Source organism: Plectropomus leopardus, chromosome 9 (assembly GCF_026936395.1).
Source record: "Plectropomus leopardus strain MGB_pleo_1.0 chromosome 9, ASM2693639v1, whole genome shotgun sequence".
Classification (NCBI taxonomy): domain Eukaryota; kingdom Metazoa; phylum Chordata; class Actinopteri; order Perciformes; family Serranidae; genus Plectropomus; species Plectropomus leopardus.
This window is the reverse complement of record NC_142184.1, coordinates 35,715,460-35,730,500: the sequence shown is the minus strand read 5'-3', so window position 1 is coordinate 35,730,500 and position 15,041 is coordinate 35,715,460. Positions and strand designations below refer to the sequence as shown.

At 40.1% G+C, this 15,041-nt stretch overlaps 2 protein-coding genes across 4 annotated transcripts in view; both read right to left on the bottom strand.

The window, feature by feature from the left end:
• The window catches only part of LOC148188789 (uncharacterized), a 5,566-nt gene extending 4,296 nt beyond the window's left edge, over positions 1-1,270 (bottom strand). Inside the window, exon 1 of the mRNA XM_088082663.1 lies at positions 1,016-1,270. Within this exon, the coding sequence (XP_087938789.1) occupies positions 1,016-1,164 (149 nt within the window). The 5' untranslated portion in view covers positions 1,165-1,270. The remainder of the gene's footprint in view (positions 1-1,015) is intronic.
• An 877-nt stretch (positions 1,271-2,147) lies between these two features.
• Positions 2,148-15,041, bottom strand: part of prkcz (protein kinase C, zeta) — a 179,044-nt gene continuing 166,150 nt past the window's right edge. For all 3 annotated transcript variants that reach the window (XM_042491932.2, XM_088082662.1, XM_088082661.1), the window contains one exon: positions 2,148-8,682. In XM_042491932.2, coding sequence (XP_042347866.1) covers positions 8,595-8,682 — 88 coding nt within the window. In that variant the 3' untranslated portion in view covers positions 2,148-8,594. The remainder of the gene's footprint in view (positions 8,683-15,041) is intronic.

The following is a 15,041-nucleotide window of genomic DNA, read 5'->3' as shown; positions in this document are numbered from 1 at the left end:
AACCAGGATGGTTTTTTTCTTTTTCAAAATTATTTTGTATGCATTTTTAATCTGTCAATGAAATTATTTATGAATCTGCTCTTTGATCTGGTGCACAGTGTCTGCCTGTGTAAATAACAAAGTAAGAGAGAGGGAAATGTAGATCCATACCGCCTGTAGTCAAATAGTGGAGGCCAAAATGATCTCATATTTTTAGAGCGTTTTGAAGTCAGCTCTAAGAAATGATGCCATAATCTCCTCTGGTGCAAATTCTGTAAAATTCTGTGCAGCCTAAAACAAGCCTAAATTATTGTTTATTTAATTCACTGCCCTTTTTAGGCAGAACTGTGCTCAGTTTTGTTGAGTAACCTAAAAACAGATATTGATTTAGTACAGAGGGATGATGCACAAAGATGTTGGTTATTTATGTTAGGGGTCAACAGATTATTGGCCGGGGCGATTATCGGGGCCAGTATTTGGTATTTTGCAGATTATCTGTATTGGCCTTTTAGTTTAATGATCACTGATATAATTAATTAATTAAAAATGCAAAGAAAGTGTCAGCATTGGAAGTAACTTTTCCTTTTTAAAACTCCTACTTTTATTATTGTTTATTATTGTTGTTAATTTCATTATTATTATTTATTATTTAGCATTTTTTAGTTTAATTTTCACTGAACTTTATTTAAAAGGTAGTTGTTGGAAATTGCTGTATATGATGTTAAAAGTTATTATGAGACCTTTAAATGTTATTTCGATCCCACTGTAATTCTGCGGTTTATCTACTGGGTTATTTCATTTTTCTATAAACAAGTACTGTCTCAGCTGTCTTGATCAGGAGAGAACTTTTTGAGGAAATACACTAAAATCTGCTCAGAGTTAGTAGCTTTCTGGTCTGCCCTCATTTGTATTTGAAAAATGGTCAGATCATCAACATGCCGAATTGTTCAGCGTAATATGTCTTCACTATGTTCTGTCGATCACGGACCTTAAATCGTTAACAGTTTAAAGGAGGCTCGGTAAACGGAACACCCACCTCCCGGTCTCTGCTGGCAGGTGAACCCTGCCGGAGAGCGATGATGTGCGGCTCCTCTTCAGCGTTCCCCTGGAGCTGACCTCCGGCTGGAGCTCTTTGACAGACGCTTTATTTCGTTTAAGTTTAGACTTGTTATATTTTTCAGCCATTTTAATAAACCGGCTTACTTTTCATAACATCTTCGAAACTTCGCGCGAGCGCGCGAGTGTGAGGAACTGGAACTTCCTTCTTCTTCTTCTTCTTTTTCTTCTTCTTCTTCTTCTGGTATAACAAGCAGCTTGAGTGAGCATACCGCCACCTACTGCACGCAGATATGGAGGACTGAAACTGACAAAATCAAAAATAAATAAATACATACAAAAAAATAAATGTGTCAATAAATAAATGGAAATACCAAAAATGTTTTTTAAATTCTTCATTATCTAAATTAATCATTTTTACATTTATTTATGCATTTATGTATTATTTTCCCTATTTGCTTCCCCCTCCATTTATTTCCTCAAACATATTAATCTCACTTTTTACATTTCCACCTACATTTTCACCTCATTACACATATGAGAGGGGCTGGCCTATGTGCCATGGCGGTGTTAACTTTTTGCCTATTGGTTGATCGACATCCAAACATGGTACTTAAAGTAATAAAATTTTGAAAAATAATGAATATTTGATGTGTATGATTAGGACTGATGTTGGTTAAAAAATTACTCAATCAAAATAGAAAATAACATAATATTATTTTTCAAAGCTTGAATTTAAAAAGTGCATTTTGTGTGCAGAGCGTGTACGATTAAAGCAGGCCCTGAATCTGCACTCCAGCCTCAACACATTCACTGTGCAGCGTGACCGAGCTGAGAGCGACTCCACTGCAGTTGTTTTAATATTAATTTCTTATAAACTGTTTATTTTCTCTATATCAAATAACACAGAAATGCTGTTAGATGATGAATATTTGTTAACTACACTCTGTTGTCTCTCAGTATGAACAGAGTGAGAGGTGATCAGAGGATGTGAGGATGTGCGGCCAGCTCCCAGGCGACACACACACACACACACACACACACACACAGACGCAAAACTGTAGCATCTGCAAAGATTTTTCTGCCATCGTCTGCAAAAAGGAAGGACTCAGTTCACGGAAAACCAGTATCATTTTTAATAATTACACATATTTACAAAGATGTGGGTGAAGCAAAATGAAGCATTTCCAACCAGCATTACTTTAAACAAAAATCATGGACCGAGTTCGTTTAGTTTGAGATGAAGATTCTCTGTCTTTTAGATGTCTGAGTGGCCGTCACTGTTTGGTGAAGTGGTTTCAAGGACTCCCAGTTTATCCATTGGTCCCTCAAGAAAAAGAAAAAAAAGCAATGCCACTAATGTATCACCTGGTGTGCAAAGAGATGAAGCAAACATGGCATTAATAAAGCGCAGCAAAGGAGACGGAGCTCAGGGGGGTTGGGGGAGGAAGCTTCGTCAAATGTGTAAGTGATTTCTCGCTTCTTGGTGTGTGTGTGTGTGTGTGTGTGTGTGTGTGTGTGTGTGTGTGTGTGTGTGTGTGTGTTCATTGTGGTGGACGAATCGGTGACTCTGGAACTGTTTCATTATCTCTCCTCTCTCTATCTATTTTCCTCCCTGCCCATGAAGGCCCTGCAGCTAATTGAGACCATTTGACTCAGGATCAGCTAATTAATCCTATTATGTGGTTATCAAATTAGCGCGGGTCAGATTTCATCAACCAAATCTCCAGCCAATAGAGAGCTCTTCTTAACACTGGAAGCGCACAGACGCAGAGATCAACACAAAGCTCACTTCAGAGGCGAGGGGGTCTTTCTGTTTCCGACTTTAATCTGTGCTTTATTTGATATCCGCACGTGTTGTGTGTGCATGTTTGATTTTAGCCTTGTAACAGCACAAGGCTCCTAAACTCAGTTACAAATATGCTGATTGGTGGCAATAAAAGAAGCGAGGCTTGTCTGAACTTGAAACAGCTTGAAAATTTAATGTATACAACTAAACTGTGCACGAGCAGCTGAGAGAATGGAAATTAGGATTTGATGGAACGGTGCGAGAACGAGCTAACAGTTTGGCGAGTTTAGCGTCCAAACCGCTGATGTGAGAGAGCTGAGCTCCAGGTGCTGGGCTGGTGTTACACCGAGCAACGTGTGTTGTCAGCTGCAGGTTACAAACTCATCCAGAGCAGGTCTTAGTAACCACGGGTACCAATGAAAATATTCCCAAATGTTTGCTAACGCAGAGCTCCAGATTCAGTGGCAATACCCAAACAGTGCTTTTTGTCCAAACTTCAGTCTAAGGAGTAGATTTTCTCTCCATTTAACAAAAGTGCTCAATACATTAGCAATTTTTTAAAATAGTTGTTTAAAATTAAGTTTCCTGATTTAGATCAAGACATAAATGACCTAACGATAAAAAATTCAGAACCTCATCAGACATTTGATGCACACTTTTGATATTTTGAAGGGTGTTTAGTCAATATTATGGATATATTTTGGAATTCACCTGGAATTAACGTGTTTCCATGATCCGAACACAAGTTGACAGGGAAGACAGCGCTGTTCATAAGACTACAACCGATCACTTTTTTTTGTTACTGCCTACGACCTTTATGCTAGAGGGTCAAAGGGCTCCACGCACAATTATGCAGTATGGCTATACCATAGACTGTATTAAAAGATGGCCGACATGACAGATCCCCTAAAGTTTGGCCCATGTAAGTGAATGGAGCATGGGCCAAACTAAAAACTCAAAGTAAACGTCAAATTAATGTTTTCCCAAAGATGGCTTCTGTCATTTCAGGTTGTTCTTGTCGAGCTGACGTTAAGTGTTTTTATATTAATAATGGTTGTAATTAGTTGCTTGACACAATAAAAAGGGGATTTGATGACATGATTGACAGCTGTGTGAGCCTATCAATGTGCTTATCTTCAATGGTGCTGCTTGAGATTGTTCAGATGGTGGCAACTTGAAAATGCACAGATGGTTACCGTGCAGACTCTGGCTCCAAATGATGTCATTCGCGCAACATGGCAGCAGCTGTATCACAGATATTTTGGTTTCATTTTCGCACAGTATGAGGAAACAGAGATGCGGCTTCCATCTTTATGTACAGTTAAAAAAAAATTTGAAATACAATCTATGGTCCACACTCTCGCAATCATGTTCGCTCATCACGTTAGCAGTTGTGACGGTGCAGCTTTAGATATCGCTGTCAGCAGAATTCAACACGTCTCCTTCCAACACTCAGAATAATATGGAAGCGATAGCATGCCGTCACCAAACAATCTCACATCCTGAATTAATGACAGAGTCCTTGTAAGGAATGCATCTGGGTGCATTAGTATTTAAAAAAATTAGAAATACGGCCACGTGGTTGTATGCCTTCGTACACTGGTCAAGATGCACCTACAGCTTACGTCCATGTCTGTGAAAACATGCATGTTTCACCGACATCTTCTCTCTGGCAGCAAAGAGGATCTCTACAATCACAAGTTGAAAGTGAGCAACCAAAGTTCTTGACTTAAGGCCCAAAACATGTTTTATGAGGTTACCTTGACCCTGTCTTTTGACCTATGACCATTGGATTCTAATCAGTTCATTCTTGAGTCCAAGTGAACATTTGTGCCAAATTTGAAGAAACTACCATAAGGCCATCTTCAGATAGTGCATTTACAAGAAAGAGACAAATGAGAGGTCACCATGACCTTGACCTTTGACCACCAAATCCTAATCAGCTCATTCTTGAGTCCACCTGACTGTTTGTGCCAAATTTGAAGAAATTTCCTCTGAGTTTTCTTGAGACGTTGTGTTCACAAGAATGAGACAGACTACATCAAAGGGACCTTGACCTTTGACCTATGACCACCAAAATGTCTTTAAATCATCGTTTAGTCCATGTGAAAGTTTGTATCAAATTTGAAGAAATTCCCTTGAGGCGTTCTTGAGATATCGTGGTGACAAGAATGTGCCGGGCGTATGGGCGGACCACCTGAAAACATAATGCCTCCAGATTTGTTTATTGCTGGCGCGGAGGCATAAAAACACGGTCAAATGTGTCTCCGATCACCTCTGCAAGTGTTTTGAGTGATCAGATCACAATGTGTGTTGGCGGCCATTTACACCTGTTTTCAGCACTGCTCATTCGTGACTGGTTCACCTGAGACGCATGTTAATACCAGGTCTAAACAGGCTCAGGAAGCTCTGAGCTTTAACCAGCCTTGTACCTGATGCTGAGCTGACATGTTCTCGGCGTGTGCGGGCCACATGGGTCATACATTCTGGACCGAACAGAATAAGACCATGTAGATATGGACAGGTATAAAAAAAAAAGTCATGTGGATGCAGAGAGTATAATTTTGCGGGGTGTATTGCAGTTTGTTTTGTGGATCTGGGGACATTTTCCGAGTAAGTCCGATACTAGCGTTAAAGCTGTTTTTAAATCCAGGCCTAGTGCTCAGAGGCAGACATGGGTCAACAGCAAAACTCTCAATGGGAATTTTGATTAATCACGTGTGATAATCTGTCATCCACACAAATGTCCATTTAACAGAACTAGGATTAACATTCACAATTATTCTTATCATAATCAATAATATACTTATTGTTTTTGAATGATTACATTAGAGCTAGAGTCGACCATTCTAATCCAATATACTTTTTTGTCAAATTTAGTGAATGTCTCCTCACAGTCTGCTGGCTGTCTGTTCTGTGGGTCAGCCCTGGCTCTGCTACCAAGTCTTTGATCACAAATAGCCATCACAAGATGCAGAAATTGTCTGAAGGTTATCTGGATGATATTGTTTGAGCGCCATGTGGAACGTCTACTTCAAATTGAGGCGAAAAAAATTCCAACAAACAAAAGTTTGAGGCCTCAGCATTAAAAAAAGCACAGAAGCAGTGTGTCACTGTCCGTGTGATGGAACAGAATCATGAAGAGAATCACATGACTGAAGTGAACTTGAGCTCTTTGGAAGGATTACTGTCTATTGAATGAAACTGAAGTGTGTATCTGCTTTGTAATCCTGTGCTTTTATGAAAATAGCATGTTATTTATATTGTATCTTGGTTTCTTGATGCTTTTATTATTAAACACCACTGCTGACAAAATGCTGTGTGTCCTAACATGACAGTGACTGGTGCTGAAGTGTTTACATTGTCTCTGTGCTGGCCTGGAGCTTTTCTGATGGATACACACCTTTTATTCCTTTTAGAAATAAAAAAAAACAAAAAAAAAACACATTTGAATATGATTTATCATTTTAAGAAGATGATCGACTTTGTAGAGATTAGTTTAGTCATTTCTTTGGACTTTTAAATTAAAGGAACAATCTAACAACTTTAAGGCACAGTTCACCCCAAAATCAGAAATATATATTTTTTATCTTACCTGTAGTAATATTTATCATTCTAGATAGTTTTGGTGGGGTTGGTGCGGTCAATATCACCAATACTCTGCAACTTACACCAAAACAATACAGACTGATAAAAAACACTACAGGTGAGGGGAAAAATATGTAATTTAGGTTTTGGGGTGAACTGTCCCTTTAATTTGCACTTCGCTGTAGTTGCACCGTGTAAAGCCAGCCTTGATGCCGAGATGGAGACACACAAAGAGCCCAAAATGGAAATGGAAACACGTTTCCACAAGACAGCACAACCAACTGGTCACATGATATTTTGGAGCGGCTGCAGATGGTCACGCAGTGGCAGCTGGTGTACAAGAATCTGAGCTCGGCCAGGAAGCCGGTCCACACTGAGGAGGCTGGAGCCAACACACCGCTTTATTGTTCAGCTAAAGTCCTGATATAATGTGTTTCTTAAAGCTGCCAAACTGTGATAGGCAGCAAGAATACCGTGGCCTAAAGCTTTATGATGGGTGTCGTCATAGATACAGGACTGTACGGCAGCTGCGTGCTGCACGACACCCACCTGTATCGTTTCTACAACGTCGTTTGTTTTGGGAAAACATCTAAACATCCAGCTGGATGCTTGGATGCTACTCTCGTGAATCTATAGATCATTCATAAATATTCTGTCCTGCACTGGTTGTTTGACTTGATTTATTAAAAATAAAAACACTCAGACAGGCGGCTGTGCTCCAAAAATATTGATTCCACTAAAAATTTCAGTGGTCTGGACAAGCCTCCGTAAGTCCAGCCGTGGTTTCAGCTTGTCTTTACCGTCTGACGCCGGGATAGGTGAAGAGATGTTCAGTAAGAGCTGAGTGCAATCAGAGACGTGGTAATTAACCCTTTGAAACATGAGCTAATAGATGTGATTTCTTTCAAACACATGGGGAGAATGCAATGTGCAACTGAACAAAAAAAATAGCCCCCCCTAAAGTTAGCAAGAAATTAGTAAAATGTTACAAGAAAATTACCTGAATATGAGCAAAAAAAACCCCAAACAAACATAAAAAAATCCCAAGAAAATTATCTGGAAAAGTGTGAAAAAAAAAATGTCTAATTTTTTTTTAACATAATTTTAAATATATAATTTTAATGATTCTAAATAGATTTTTCTGAACACCCCCTCCTTTTTTTTGATAATTTCTATCAAGCCCCCTTTTGTTAAACTAAATTTCAAGTCATTTTCAGGTTATTTTCTTCATCAGCTTTTACTAATTTCTTGCAGTTTGTGGGCCATTTCTTGTCAAGTGGGCCGTTGCCTTTTTTTCTCCATGTTTTTGAAAGAAATCAAACCAATCTGCTCCGGTTTCAAAGGGTTAAACAGCTTGTGAGAGGCGTCTGAACGCAGCACAAGAAAACTGATGTCAAACCAGGTTTTAAAAGGTTAATATGATCTTTGAGGCACTTCTTAAATAAAAAGTCATCCCCCCCAACGTTGTTTGTGAAAATCCTAAAAGATAACAAAAAGAAATCTTCGTGGTTAAGATGAAAATGTGCCATTTGCATCAATAAAAAGGCATCATCAATTCTGGATTCACTACCTACAGTATAATACACAATAATAACTTATTTTTTTTCCTTTGCCATTTTACATTCTTGTTCTGTGTGAGGCGTCGCCCCCGCCCTACAAGATAAAAAAAAAGAACAAAAAAAAAGTGCACCTAACATTTCAAGTTCTTCAGCTGAACTGTCATATTGATCCAGGGATGTGAGACGGGCTGAGATGATGGCAGGCACCGAATGAAACAGCTCTCTGTTCAAATCACAAAGCCGGCCACGCTTTGACATGACAATGGACATTCTGAGAGGAGAAAGGGATGAAGCCGAAGAAGAAAAAGAAAAGAAAAAAGAGGGGAAGACAACATAACGACAGGGAATGTTCTTGAAGTCCAGTGTCTTTGTTTTTCTTGCAGATACCAAGAAAAGACGAGTCCCAGCAAAACAATCGGAACGGCCAGGAAGGAAACTTTCCTCCAGTTTGCTTCTCCTTGTTGACAAGGTCCAGAGGGTGAGTTCGTCCTTCCTGTTGTCCTTTACTCCTCCTCCTCCTCCTCCTCCTCCTCGCCTTTCAGAGTTGGCTTGCGAGTGTCTTTTGGCTGAGACGGCAGCTTGGACAGACAGTAGGTGGGCGAAGGAGGAAGCTGGTCTCCCCTTCATACAGACTCTTCTGTGGATAGCAGCAGGGGGTTGATGTATTCAAATCCCTCAAACTCTGACTGGTCTATTCTCTTGATGACGTCCCTGAGGAGAGCAAGACGGAGAGAAGAATTAGAGGTGTTGTTTTTATCATGAACCCCGAGCATATGATCATCCTCAGAGAAGCTGGATTAAGATATGAACAAAAGGCAGCGAACAGAGAGACTCCTTACTCCTTGATTTTCAATCAAACTGGAGCAACTGGTTGTGCACCTCGACCCTGACCCAGTTATTGTGTCTGTGATCAGTATGCTATTGTGAGTTTGGAAAAAGGTGAATTATTTTGGGCATTTTATGCTTTTACCACAATGTAGGCAGCAGCTAAACCACAGAAAGTCGGGGAAAAGAGAGATGAGCATCCAACAAAGGTCCCACTCTGGATTTGAAACACTCTGCGGTTCTCCATTAGATCACTAGAGCTTCTCCTAAACAGGATGTCTTTTGTTTTCAAAGACTAAATATGGCATGACTGTAATCAACACATTTACTTATTTTTTTTAAAATTTGTCATGGATGAATTACTGACCCAAGAGGCTCCAATCTGAGAGACAGGGCTAAAACTATAGCCTCAACTATAACCGCACTAAAAACATTTAATGCAATGGGAAAGCATTCGATCAGCATTCACACCCTGGTCAAATGACCCTGCAGTTGACAAAGATTTTTATTGGCTCCAGCTCCAATCCGCATTGATGGGTATACAACACCTGAATGTGGTAATTTCAGCTCCTAAACTGGCGAGATGCAATGACGTGCCATCACTAATTACTGCCCATCTCCACCTAAACAGCTAAAACACCAATCCAAGCACGTCTGCCCTGAATAGATATGAGTTAGAGATATACTAACAGAAGAAACCACTGAAAAGTTTCCACAGACCTCTGTTCTGCTGCTGTCTACTGTTTATCTGTTCTCCTGCCTGTCTGTGACGTTGCATGGACACACCAACAAAACAATGCACACACGCACACACACGCACACACGCACACACACACACACACACACACACACACACACACACACACAAAAGCTGACAGAAAGGCCAACTCCACTGGTGCAATGGTGAGTTCACTGGCAGTGGGAATGCTATATTTAGTGGAACTAGCCATGTTTGAAAAACCCACGTACACGCACCAATTTTGGTTGGAAAGGGGTATAAGGGGCCATTTACATGGCAATAGATCTTACGTCAAACTTAAAACTGTTGTTGCTGTTTGGCCCTTCGTTCACATGACAATAGCGTTTTGGGCGCCTGAAAACGCACTCTTTTGAAACTGGGTTTCAGAGTGTAATTTTTGAAAATGCAACCCACTCTGTCGCTGTGTAAACTAGCAATGCACGGATCCTGTGAGAACGGTGACATTACTGCGCCCTTCATGCATGCTCGTGGTGTTCTTGGTGGTGTGTCATTACAAAGTTACATCGCTAACTACTGGTTTGGCATACATACTACAGTATTTTTGGTTGTTTTTGTGGATCCGTATATACGAGGACTTCTCCATGTGTAAATGTGGCCTAAAGTTCCAACGAATTCAAGATTTTACATTTAAGTCCTTTTTATGCAGAGATTGGGCTATAGGCCCTTTATGAAGTCCCTTCTTCGAACTTCTATGTGTTTTTATTCCGAATCAAACAGCGGTGGCATCATTCATTATTCTCCCTTTCAGCTAGTTGCAATTGTGCCTTCTTCTAGTTGACCTCTTACGTCACGTAGCAAACAAGTTATCAAGCAACAAACAGGTTGCATGTCCAACACTGAAATATGAATAACTTTTTGGTGATATACATTTCATATGTACTCAAAGCTTTACTTGATATCTTCATCTTGTTTTGTTTTCTTCCCCTCTTCTTCTTTTGTTTATCCCAGCTTTCTTCTACAAAATAATGCTGTTCTACGGGGACTATGGAGCATGCACAGAACGTCGAGGCCAGTTCAGTTCCAACTGAGTACACACAAAAGAATAAATCGACCCCCAATGACATTATCTAGGTGTGTTGGTCCCAATTTGAGAAACATGATTTTATTTCAGCCAGGCTAACATGTTTACATGTATTTTTAAAGTCCAGTTTTAGTCGGAATAACACAATAATTTGACTTTTCTAACATTATGTAAATGTACTGGCTGTTTTCCCACTTTGCAGAGATTTACGGCAGCTGTTTTTCTTTTTTGAGTTAGCTGCTGACTGCTACTAGTTGCTCTCTAAATCTCACATGGTGGGTCAAAACGTCCCATAAATCATATCTATGATCTTATCCTGCCAGCTGTCCCTGATACATAGACCTCGATTAGGTGCTCAAAGGTGAGATAACTCGGTCTCCCATTCCTTAATCAGACTTTTAATACATAACAGCATTATGACGTAACGGAGCAATATTTCCGCCTTTGACAGGCAGTGTAAATAGAGCTTTAGATTCATATAGTTTAGTCTCTACTGCTGCTCTCCTCTGTCTGGTTAAGCACAGGCTAACACAGCAGCAACATTGACACCAACACCAACGGCACACCTATGTCACTAAACCTGTTGAGGTTTAACTGTTGGCTAATGTTAGCTGTGTGATGCAAACAGTTAGCCCTGTCACTGAGTATGTGGACTCTCACCAACTATCCCCAGTGCAGAATTTGGCTTTGGCTCATTTCTTGAAACAGTGCTAATAATATCTCAAAGCTCTGGTTGCATTCTTCTAAACAGCTTATATATTACAGCACAACAACATCACTGCTTTCCCTGTACATACTGATACTAAGCTCCTTCACTCTGTCACAGTTTCTCTCAGTTTGTAATTTGCAGAGTAGTTTCATGGTCATCTGGCGTCTTTTCAGCTCTCTCTTCTTGCAGAGTTAATATTCTGAAAGATGCCATTGTCCTCTAAGGTTGCACTCTAGATCTCTCAGTGTAATAACATTGGGCCTCTTTAATCAATATTCTTATGAGGAAATGTATTAAAACCCACCTACACAGTTTGCATGAGGATTCGGATTCTGATATTCACTAATGTTCTCTTATTTGGGATTTGTTTAAGAACAGAATCTATACATAATGTGATATTATGCATCATGGTCATTAAAACAAATAAACATAGACTAACACTTCAGTTCACATCAGTTATGTTAATGGGAACCATGCGATCCAACGATCAGTGATTTTTTTTTCTTTATTTAAATAAGGACCATGCATAAAAAACATTAATCTCAAAAAGAGAAGAGATGATTCATGCCAAATTACCTCACACTAAAAACACTTATCACACATGATAAAAAACATTACATTACAATACACAATACAAACAGTCACTGCACTGTCAGCAATGCCGTCCTGCAAATATTTCACAATAAAAAGGCTTGTGTCAACAACTGAGGGAATTCTGTCCACAGAAACATTGTCAGAGGGCTTTATGTTGAAATGGAAACAGGAAAGGTTGAGTAAAACAGACATATTTGTATTTCCTCCTGTCTGTGACAGAGATATAAATTGAAACTGTAGTGGAAGATGGTGTAACGTCGGTATCATTATTATAACACCATCTTCACTGTCTATTTTTGCTAAAAAAACAAAAAAACACATATGTCACACAGTAAAAATTGGCTAGACTCCAAATCTTTAGCTGCTTAGCAGCAGCAGATCTACACCTGAGAAGTGCGCTGGCACCCATACTGTTGGGGTTCTCTTGTCTTTCAAGCCATTTCATTTATTCTCTGTATTAGCGGAACTTAAATTGCCTGATTTAATTTGCCTAAGACCTGAAATGTTTTAATGTTTAATGCTTTTAAAGTACTATAAATAAATGTTAAAAGAATAAAGTTTGTTATTATTCTGCTAAAAGCCACTTTATAGAAACTGGCTAGTTAAAAGGTTTAGACTGTAGTGCTTATGCTAACAAGGGGTTTATTGTACTTTGATAATACAGAGATTTTTTAAAAATTTTTTATTTTCATCTGCTCATTGCCTTTTTCAATAATGTTAACCAGAATGTATATTACTAAAATGACTTTTTTTAAATTTTTGTTTTTTGTTAATACCTACTCCTACTGTTCTGCAGTCTGAAGTCTACAACGGTGCAGCGGCTGGAACCCACTAGATGAGTAATTGTTTCTCAGTTAGTTTCTCTCAGAACAAATCCTTAAAACCTTGTAAAATGGCATCACACAGTACATGATGTCAAGTAACACAGAGAGAACATGGTGTGGACTAATCAGTGGAGGAACTCGAACCGGGTCTTTGTTTCCTGAGTGTGCTGCTTCCATTAAAAAAGGAATAATTACAGGTAAATGGAGCGGAACCCCATAACTAGTGGGCTCAGAGTGGCTGGGTAAAAATAAATGTACTCCCTTAGCAACACTGCTGGCTGCTTCTCCGGCAGCAACAGGCTGTTTACTCATCTCTCTGAGTGTGTGTGTGTGTGTGCATGCGCATGCGTGTGTGTGTGTGTGTGAGGTGATGCTGAGACGCGGCACTGAAGCCCAAAAAGGAGGCCTCTCCCTGGGAAAGGCTGAGAGGCTTTTTCCCTTCAGACGCTAAGCAGGAGGCTTTGAAGTAAAAACAATAGGTGTGTTCACTGGCCTCTCCCCTGGTGGACCAGGTGGGTGGGGGGATCACTTCAGGGGCCGCTGCCAGTGTCGAACAGGTTGCAGATCCCACCCACATAGAGTGCAAGGACAAATGAATGAAATTCTACAGTGTCTTTCTTTCAGTTCAGTTCGCCGACTAGAATACTGATGAAGCAAATCGGTTTCTCCATCTGATCTCATATGAAGCACTCTCACTGTAGAAGGAGGTCAACCACCAATACAGAAATTATATTGAGAAAATGATGTTTTTCTATTTTGGACTTTTTGAGAGAACAGAGAAGCAGAAAGAAAAACCACAAAGAGGGACACACAAAAGACAGAGGAGAGGGTTTGGGAGTTGACCAAAACAAACAGTGTGTTCAACCAATGTAAATGTTTCCTTTTTTTCCAGGCTTGGATGACTTGAAAGCATTACCAGATGCAGAATGAAGAGGAGAGAACGAGGACGGGACGGAGGAGAGGAGGGAGTGAGGTGGGAGAGCAAAGCAAAGAAGCAGTAGGAGATCTAGATTCAAGCATTTTAACTATTAAGACATCAACATAACCAGTCAGAATTTCCCCTCCTGACTGAGTGCCTTTTGGCTGCCAGCCGGGTCCCAGCCAGCTTCTAGCCACTGGGAGTCCCCCTCCTCTCCTCCTGTTTCCTGACAGGGCGTGTCTACATCTACTGTAAACACGCCCAGTCAGGATGTCACCGTAAGATGGTGCTTCCGTCACAACAACACATAAATAAAGAATCTTTGTTTAGGCAATGGCTTGCACAGTATGCTTGTGTATGTTTATCAGACTGCTGGAACTTTGATCATTTTTGCTGCCCCTCAGGTGACAAAAGTTATTGTTCATAATTTTCAACAGCATAAACTCTGATTTTCAGTGGTGGAATGTAATTATAAAAATTAAGTACATGTACTCAAGTACTGTACCTATGCACAATTTCAAGGTAATCAGTATCATTTCAATATTATGCTGCTTTATACTTCTACCACCTTTCAGTAGAAAAAACATTGTACTTTTTACTTTACTGTCTTTATTTTAAAGAAATATATCTAGATCAAGACATACTAGATCTAGATCGATCTTAACATAGATCAAGATCTCGCACACAAATACTTCAAACATCTAAACATTGTTGGAACAGGGTACCTCTTAGTACTCCTAGTTTGGAAAATAAAAAAAAAATAAATAAATAATATAATAGAAATGTGTTGTTTGTTATTATATACAGGGTTTTCCACACATGCATTAAAACATCTGCTGATGTTGCACTGGTCATTAGAAGCACTGTTAAAATACCACACTCACATTCTTGGATCACAGGCTGCACTCTGGGCACAGATGGAACAGTAGAACATCAGGCGCATTCATTCTGCTTGGTCAAGTTTATGTGTTGGGTTAAGCAACAGGCTCACTAGACACTAGAGCAGTATCATGGTCCTAGCCACCATGTCCCCTAAAAATATATCCTGTTCCTCTAAAGAAGCATCAAGGACCAAGGCTACAGAAGAAGAATGTACGCTTCTCTGGGCACACCAAGGCTGCCATTTTCTAAGACAGCGAGCTGGCATCGAAAACTAAAGCCTCTCTCCCCCTCCCCTCATCATGCTGGCAAAGGCCCCCCAGCAAATCTGGCTTTTAATGTCGCAATGTAAATCTCTAACATGAAGGGTTTACCCTTCTCTCTCCCTACACGGCTCTCACTTCTCTTTCTTCTCGTGCCAAGCCCATCACGAGTGGGAGAGAGGGGAGACTGGAGAGCTTTTTGCATCACCCCCTCCTAGAGCAGGAGTGGGCGACATTAGCCCCTCTCCCTGGTAACAGAGGGAAAAGAAAGGGGTG